The sequence below is a fragment of the Berghia stephanieae genome, chromosome 6 (assembly GCF_034508935.2).
Source record: "Berghia stephanieae isolate SIO BIC M18660-M18661 chromosome 6, UCSD_Bste_1.3, whole genome shotgun sequence".
NCBI lineage: Eukaryota > Metazoa > Mollusca > Gastropoda > Nudibranchia > Aeolidiidae > Berghia > Berghia stephanieae.
This window is the reverse complement of record NC_088365.1, coordinates 47,425,494-47,434,834: the sequence shown is the minus strand read 5'-3', so window position 1 is coordinate 47,434,834 and position 9,341 is coordinate 47,425,494. Positions and strand designations below refer to the sequence as shown.

The 9,341-nt window shown below is 37.3% G+C and overlaps 1 protein-coding gene across 1 annotated transcript; it reads left to right on the top strand.

Annotated features, from left to right (window-relative positions):
* The first annotated feature begins 1,894 nt into the window (after positions 1-1,894).
* On the top strand, positions 1,895-7,248 carry LOC144975550 (mitochondrial inner membrane protease subunit 2-like). The gene is made up of 4 exons (XM_078919711.1): positions 1,895-1,908; positions 2,787-2,852; positions 3,584-3,686; positions 5,115-7,248. Exons 1-4 carry the CDS (start codon positions 1,895-1,897, stop codon positions 5,268-5,270), a joined length of 339 nt encoding a protein of 112 aa, XP_078775837.1. The 3' UTR covers positions 5,271-7,248.
* The last annotated feature ends 2,093 nt before the right edge of the window (positions 7,249-9,341 follow it).

Below are 9,341 nucleotides of genomic sequence, written 5' to 3'. Positions count from 1 at the left end.
TTCACAACATTGCCATCCGGAAGTATAACGGACCAACACACAAACTCTGTGTAACCATGAACTTTTATAGTCTGGTTAATACAGTTTAGTGAGAACAACTCACAAACGCGGATGGCAAAAACAATAACAAAGGCCTGAGTGACCTCATCTGCATACTATCTATAGATAGAATGCGCTTGGCCAAGGAGTTCACAACATTGCCATCCGGAAGTATAACGGACCAACACACAAACTCTGTGTAACCATGAACTTTTATAGTCCGGTTAATACAGTTTAGTGAGAACAAATCACAAACGCGGATGGCAAAAACAATAACAAAGGCCTGAGTGACGTCATCTTCGAATTATCTATAGATAGTATGCAGATGACGTCACTCAGGCCTTTGTTATTGTTTTTGCCATCCGCGTTTGTGAGTTGTTCTCACTAAACTGTATTAACCGGACTATAAAAGTTCATGGTTACACAGAGTTTGTGTGTTGGTCCGTTATACTTCCGGATGGCAATGTTGTGAACTCCTTGGCCAAATGCATTCTATCTATAGATAGTTCGAAGATGACGTCACTCTTGTCTTTGTTATTGTTTTTTGCCATCCGCGTTCATGAGTAATGCTCACTGAACTGTATTAACCCGACTATAAACGTTCATGGATACACACCGTTTGTGTGTTGGTCCGTTATACTTCCGGATGGCAATGTTATGAGCTTCTTAGCCAAGCGCATACTATCTATAATATCTTCTGAGCTGCTTTCTGTTTTTGTCTTGAAATGGAATAGACACTTAGATAACCACGCCTCTCGGACAGTCGTCATCATGTAAACGGTGATAGTGATTGGTAAATATAGCGAACTACATAAGTTTTTCAATCGATGGTATGTCTCTAAGTAAAGCACCAACTGCTCTCCCGCTTGAGGAATAAAACCAACACAGAAAACTATGTGTAAACTTAAACGTCTATAATAATATGATCGAGAAATGTGTGTGATAACTAGTCACACTCATTTAGCGATATAAAAACAATAACAATCCGCTTGATGGAACCTTCCTAATGATGCATGGTAACTTAGTAACACTGGCTCGAAACGTAGCCATCGTTATGTTATAGCCGGACACTGAAATCCAAAAGGACTGGCAGTTTGACGTCATTAGTGAGTTGTCGTTAGTAGAGCTCATGGAAACAAGTTATTTCATTGGTTGAACTATTGAATTCAACTCACGATTTGTTTTCTTTTGTAGCAAAAGACTGGCATTTTGACGTCATTTTTTGGTCAGTGTCAGGCCATAACTTTACGAAGGCCACGCTCTAAAACTATCGGAACAATGGCGGACGCCCGTATTAAATATTTCTCCGGCGAGAATAAAAGCGTATCCAGATGGGAAAAAAAACATAAATTTGATCATGTTTTGACTTTACACATTCTGATCACAAGGCATATGAAAAGTTCTAGCCAGCATGAAGAATAAAAAGTAATGATTTTCTTTGTTTAGAATCAAGATGGCCGCCGTTGCGGGCGGCGTGACATCAGACTACTGAATCCAAATATTGAACACCGCTACAAATACAAAATTAGACCAATGGGTTGGGTTTTTTTATGTAACGTTGTTGTTAGGTCACTGTGTCCGACTATAGCCCGGGCTCATCACTTATCTCGTTAAAACAAAAATAAACTGGGTGGGGTCTTTTGACCTCCAATTTGTGGGCAGGAGGTCACTTGCTGTGTCTTCTATCGCCGTATATTGCCTGTTTTCTGAGTTGCTTTCTGCTGTTTTTTGTTGTTGTTGTTTTTTTTTTTTTTTGTTTTTTTTTTTTGTTTTTTTTTTTTTTTGTCTTGGAATGGAGTTACTTGGTTTTGTCCTCTCCCTGCCGGAGTCCTTGGCTGAAAGGGAAGCAGTCAAAATGTATAGTGGGAGGTGATATCTTTTTCCTTGCAAATTGTATCATACTGGTCGTTGTGGTGTTTTGTTTTGTTTTTGTTTTTGTTCTTTTGTTTTTGTTTTTTGTTTGTTTTTTGTCGGGTTTTTTTTTTTGTTGTTTTCTTTTTTTTTTTGGTTGTTGGAGGGGTTTTTTGGGGTTTTTTTTTTTTAAACATATTCTGTAATCATTGTTTGAACTGATTATTTTTTTTTCATATTCAATCTATAGAAAGTTTAAATGTTTTGTCTTTCCTTTTAATAAACTCATAGATAACCACGCCTCTCGGACAGTCGTCATAATATAAACAATGGCAGTGATTGGTTGACATAGCAAACTACACAGGTTTTATTATCGATGGTATGTGTCTGAGTAAAATACACACTGTACTACCGCTTGGTCAATAGAACCAACACATAAATCTATGTGTAAACTTAAACGTTTATAATATGATCGAGAAAATCGTGTGATAACTAGTCACCATTTGGCGGTATGAAAACAATAACAATGATCAGATAGAGAGGTCGATATCATTCACGTTATTGTTCATAAACAACCAGATATGTTTGTCCGAGCACGTGTGATGGTGTATCTCAAATCCCATTTTTGTATTGGTCAAAAATCTACTGGTTAATACTTACTATAGATAGTTCGAAGATGACGTCACTCAGGCCTTTGTTATTGTTTTTGCCATCCGCGTTTGTGAGTTGTTCTCACTAAACTGTATTAACCAGACTATAAAAGTTCATGGTTACACAGAGCTTGTGTGTTGGTCCGTTATACTTCTGGATGGCAATGTTGTGAACTCCTTGGCCAAGCGCATTCTATCTCTATGCCTGATATAGCTTCGTAATGTGTCCCTTTTATCCATTCCCAGATCACCCAAGAACCCTGACCAGTGGTTAATCAAAAGAGTTGTCGCCTTGGAAGGGGATGAGGTCAAGTGAGTTGATGTTTGTTCATCCTTTGATGTGAGATGTAATCTGTAACCCACTGTGTGCCTAACTGGTGTTGTTAGGTTAACCCTCTCCGTACCAACCATAATATTGGAAAATCGTCACATTCGTTACCATCCAACCAGCACTTTTATCATTCAGATTTATTTTGTAAATCACACAATTTAAAGAAAAATGTTTTATTATAGATAGCTATAAAAACGTGAAATCGTGTTGAAGAGTTCATTTTGCTGATCAATATTATGCATGAAATGTATTTGTTGCTTTTCTGTTTGAGTAAGAAAAACATATTTTTGTGTTGGCTGTGTGTGAAATTTTGGGGAAAAGTCTGAAAATGGTTGGTATGGAAAGGGTTAAAATAGGGATATCACAAAGTGAATTTAAAATTGAGAAGATCAGACACATGAAATAGTGGGTTTATTCACAACAATATTTATTTATATACTCAGTCATTCATTAATTCCTGTATTAATAATTTATATATTTATTTATTCATTCATGCCTTAATTCATTTATTATTTATTTATTCATTTATTCATGTATTATTCATTTTTTAAAAATTTTATTAATGTATTTATTCTTTCATTCATTTGTTATTTATTTATTTGATTATTTAATCAGTTACTTTCGTGTATTTATTTATTTACGTTATGATAATTTGTTAGTAATATATTTCTTTCTGGACTACAATATTATATTTATCTCTTCAACTCCTCAGGTCTCATTCTTGCTTTGAAGAACAGATCAAAGTCCCCAAAGGCCATTGCTGGGTAGAGGGAGATAACTTAGAACACAGTCTGGACAGCAACAACTTTGGGCCTGTAAGATTTTCTACTGCTAATTCCTCGAAGAAGAAAAAAATTGCCCTTCAGGGAAATTGGGACCCGGAGCTGGTTTCTTTAGCGTGAAACGGACAACACAATTGCTAACTAACCTTTGGAAAGGACGCTAGTGTTTCCCAAAGTACTCTCCGCCAGATCTAACAAGATCCAGCTACACAATCACTGTTATCACGGTGTCAGAGAACCAAACTTGGGATCCAATTCATTTCTCTCTCTCTCCTCTCTCTCTCTCTCTCTCTCTCTCTCTCTCTCTCTCTCTCTCTCTCTCTTTCTTTCTTTCTTTTCTTTTCTTTCTTTCACTCTTTCTTTCTTTCTCTCTCAGCCAGGCAGGGGTGCTGTGTCAAATGGATTTCGAGTTTGTCTCTCTTGACATCGTGATATTTTCATTCTCAGTTTTCATTTGACACTTCTCCATACCCTATAATTAGTTCTCATCTTTATCGCTGGAATAACAACGGCGTCATATTATTTCATCTTGGATATGAAGCATAGCTTGTCGGCTTGGGATCCCTTTATAGGCATTTGAGCACAGCAAATAAATCTTGGTGCTAAATAAAAACTCGCATGTCGTATTTTTCGTGTCATTCTTCCATGCATTTCTTGCAGGCACCATCACCGGCCTCATCACAGCCTGTGCGGCTATGTGGTATGACACTCACCTCCGAACCGAAAGATCCAGGGTTTAAGTCGCTGTCTGAGCGGCTCATAGTTGAGTCCTTGGAAGAAGCTCATTACTCACATTCTTTCATCGTACTCAGGTGTAAATTGAGTACCTGGTCGTTGAAAACGTTGTCCCTGTCGGGTAAAAAAGTGCAATATGGCCTAACAGACGTCATGTCTCGTCTTACATGTTCAGTTTTGCTGTTGGTTAGGAAACAATAATATAGAGAGCATTTACATATCGCAGTATCCACTAAACGTGCTCCTAGCCTCTAGCAACACTTTAAATGTTGGACGAGGCACGGTGCCTGTGAGGCAATATTATAATATTGTTTTTTACCTGGCCGTTAACAGCGTTGTCTCTGTCCGGGAAAAAATTGTAACGTCACCTAACAGGCGTCATGTCCCGTCTTACATGTTAATGTTGCTGTTGGCCATGGACCCATTGTAAAGCGCTTTGAGCACGTTTAGTGGATATTGTTCTATATAAAAGCTCAAATTTTAAAAGCTCAAATTTTAAAATTTAAACTTTTTACCGACAAAGACAACGCTGTTAACCGCCAGGTACTCATTATACACTTGGGGGAGGGGGAGGGTGGCTCTTTTTTTGTTTGTTTGTTTATATTTTGTAATTTGTTTGTTTTTGTTTTGTGTTTTTAGAGTTTGTTTTGTTTTTTGTTTGTTTTTTAGTTTGGGTTTGTTTTGGTTTTTTTTCTGTTTTTCATTTCCGCCATATCTTTCCCGCAGGTCTCCATCGGCCTCATCACGGCCAAGGCGTCCCACGTCGTGTGGCCTCCCAGCCGATGGCACAGACTGGACGTGAAGAACCCCGCGGAGCAGCGAGTCATCGACTCGACCGATGTGGAGAGAGGCCATCATTTCTTTGGATGGGACCTGGACTGACGTCACCCCAGGCCGTTTTGATTTAGTCTCTTTTTTTAAAACCAGTTAACTGCCGTACTCTAGAGAAGAAGAAAAATCGTATTTAAAAATTTGACCAGAAAACTCGTACTTCAAATATCGATCGATTTGGATGGATGGAGCAGCGTGGCTCAGTGGTACGGTCTTTGCTTCGTACCAGAAAGGTACCAAGTTCGATCACTCGCCGCTGCATTATGTGGCCTTGAGCAAGTCACCTCACCCTAGCTCAATTTGCGGCGCTGCAGTGCTGCTGACGCCTGGGTTATTCCAGTCTTCCCTTGGAATCGACTCTAGAGACAAATTTCCCCTATGGCATGAATATAGGGAATTTATTTAAAAAACAAAATTCATGACCTCCCATCTTGTCAAAAACTCTCAAACTTGATGAAAGACTTCGCGGAAGTCCCAGTTTTGATAGTCATTTGCCAAAACGAGTTATTTAAATCGATCTATATTTGAAAGACGAGTTTTCTGGCCAAATTTTTGTGAATACGAGATTTTTCCAGAGCACGACAGTTTACCATCCGTATGATAAGAGTACCGTCAAATGGGGTCACTTTGCCTTTAGAGGTGACTTTGCCTCTATAGATTTGGACAAAGTAGATTATATTTAGATTTGTAACAATTATTTCGTTTGATGAAAAATCAAGTCCTCTAGTGGAGAAAATAACAACAACATGCCTGAGAATACTCGAAAATGCTCCAAATCAGTTGAGACAAAGTCACACTGAGAGCCAAAAAAAACCCCAGCTGACGGTACTAATACTTACAGCACGTTAAAGGATACTAAGATGATAGAAGCCGTGGGTTGTAAAAAAAGATAATAGACGAAAATGAATATATCAGCTTCGAAAAAGAACAAAATACCAAGCACGGAACGTTTCGGACTCAAAACCCTTCTTCAGCCAACAACAAAATCAATAAAAACATAAATACAATCATTTTTAAAAACCAGGTCGATGGCAGAGATATATTTGACACGGCCCCTTCTATAAGTAAGAGGATCTTGGAATAGAATGACATCTTAAACAATTTATTATGTATTTGTTTGTTATAGACTGAAGAAGTGTTTTGAGTCTGAAACATTCCGTGGTTGGTAATGTGTTTTGTTTGTTTGTTTGTTTGTTTTTTGAGTTTTTTAGGGGTTTTTTTGGAAGCAGTTATATTCATTTTTTTGTTCATTTTTTTTTACTTACTCAATACAATGTGTCTGGGTTAAGGCGCACATGTTTGCAGGACTGATAACCGAACTCGATTATGGGCCTGATTTAACATTGTTGTTATTGGACAATATTTTGAGATAGTATGAGAGTATTTCCATTACAACAATGAGCCCATAACAAATTGGGTTGTCGGACCTGCAAATAAGTACACATTAGTCCGTGGTTTGTTTGGGTTGTGTTTTGTTTTGTTTTTGTTTTTTTAATAATACATAAGAGTCTGTGGCAGCGGGTCGTTTTTGTGAAGTTCGCCACAAAAAATACTCCAATAATAAGTTATTTGAAAAAAAAAAACGGGATTTATTCAGAAAAGTGAGTGGAGCAGGCACGTGTGTTGATAATAACGAGAAATGAAGTGAGTAGAAAAGTGCCAGAAGACAACAGTATCCCTGTTCGTAATGTAACCCAGAAAAACTGATGTTGTTGATTTTTTTTTCAAAACAAAATAAAATAAATAAATAAATAAAATTCCATTTATTCATCCCAAAGGGGAAATTTGTATCTAGGGTCTATTCCAAGGGGAGACTGGAATATCCCAAGCGTCAGGCCATAACATTGAAGTATTTTTTATTTTTTATTTTTTTGTGGCGAGCTTCACAAAAACAACCTTTCGGGATAGTTTCATATTCTTTATTGATCTCAATAATTATATTATTTTTAATAGGATAGAGTATTGTGCAAAACCATAATGTCAAATTTTTAAAAAGAAATACAGAGGAACCCCGGTGTAACAGTAATGGTAGGGCCAGCCTAAAATCCTTCTTAACTGAATCTGTTGTCGCCGCCGAATTTCAAGAAGGGAAATAACCCGAGTAGGTTTTTGTACAGCTCTTATAACCATAGAGTCATGGTTATAACCGATTTGGCCTTAAAAGTCATGCTATAATATCTGGTAAATATTACTAAAGGCAAAGAGACGTGGTGGGGGGGGGGGGGGGGGGGGGGAGGGGAGGATGAGATTTTCAAGACCCCTGTTATAACCGGATCGCAGTTATATCCAGACTGTTATACATGGGTTCCATTGTAAATTTTAGAATATAATTTAAATAGCCACTAAGTTACGGTGGAGTGAGTAAGTTGACGGGGAGTGTAGTGTGGATCTGTTCGCGGTACTCGGAAAAAAATATTTTAAAAAAAAACATGCAAAAAAAAAAACAAAGAACAAACAAAAAACACGTATTCAAAATTTTGGCCAGATAACTTCGTCCTTCAAATATCGATCAACGATTGAAATGACCCTCGTCTTGTCAAAAACTATCAGACATGAAGTCCCAGGTATGAGAGTTTTTTTTATAAGATGAGGGGTATTTTAATTGTCGATCGATATTAATTAGAAGGACGAAGTTATTTGGCCAAAATTTTAAATACGTGTTTGTTTGTTTGTTTTTTGTCTTTTTTTTTTTTGGTTTTTTTTTTTGGGGGGGGGGGGTTGTTTTTGTTTTTTGTTTGTTTGTTTTGTTTTGTTTTTAGGTCTTTTTTTGTGTGTGTTTCTGTTTTTTGTTTTTGTTTTGTTTTCTGGAGTTTTTATGGGGTTTTTCTTTGTTTTTAGGGGGGTGGGTTGTTTTTGTTTTTGTTTTAGTTTTTGTTTTGTTTTTTCGAGTACAGCAGCAGTAACATTCCTTGTATCGGATATCAGAAATGTACGCTTAATTTTCACAAACATAGACATTCCTATTTTAATATGTTCGACAAAGATGAAAGTAGATCACATCGCGTGTTGTCAGGCATTGCATATAGAATACCTCTTGTCACATCCTAATATCAATCGGAAAAAACAACAACTTTTTGTACAGTACTCGCTGGATTCCTGCACGCTCTCGGGAGAAGCCACTAAGCGTGCTAGAATCGGAGCGTGCCGAAATCCGATTTTCATAAGGGAGATAACGACATTCACATATATTATATATATAATTTATATAAAATTCGGTCACCATTCTCCATCGTGCCGTATTGCAGAGAGTGCTGGAATTCCACTAACTTGTATCCGGCGGCGAGGAACTGTATTATCGCCTTTGAGGTGTCATGTCTCGTCTCGTCCTTTATGGTTTTTTTTTCTGTGTTGCATTTTGCTTAAGACTCTTTGCAAGGCGCTTTGAGCACGTGTAGTGGATGTTGCTGTATATAAAAGCTTATGTTTCTCTGGTTTTGTCGTGTTTTGTTTTGTTGTTTTAATCGTTGACTGTTTTATGGGGTGGGGTCGACCTTTTTTCTTACTTATTTTCAGATTTGATAGGCCAAAGTCTTTTGATCGACGTGCCCTTATTTGCAGGTCGGAAAACCCAATTCCTTATGGGCTCATTCTGTTTTAATGGAAATTTTCAAAAAAAAAAAAAAAAATGACGCAAAAATATATATTATATTGTCCATTACAACAATGTTAAACTAGGCCCATAATTGTGTTCGGTTGTCAGACCTGCATAATGTATACGTCGGTTTTTATCTTTTTCTTGTTGTTTGTGGAATGCTCTCAAACCAGCGACGCAAAATATTGTGCATGGCATCGATGTTTAAAACAAGCATATATAATTATGTTCAGTTTTCAATCATTCTTATAAAATAATAACAGAATATGGACGTAGATTGGAGTCTTTTGACTTCACGTGGTGGACGGGCAGGCCGGCCATTTTTATTTCGGAGCATTGTAAATGTTACTGCTTGAAGCTCGAAGAAATAAATAATAATGTGAAATTGAATGTAAGCTTCAATTTAATTACAATAACATATCAAATGAACGTTTCGGGTTTCCCCTTTATCAACAAAACAGGATGAATGAAACACCACAGATGAATGAAATTGATGTGGTAGTGGCGTAGTTAAGATGAATCTGTGGTGT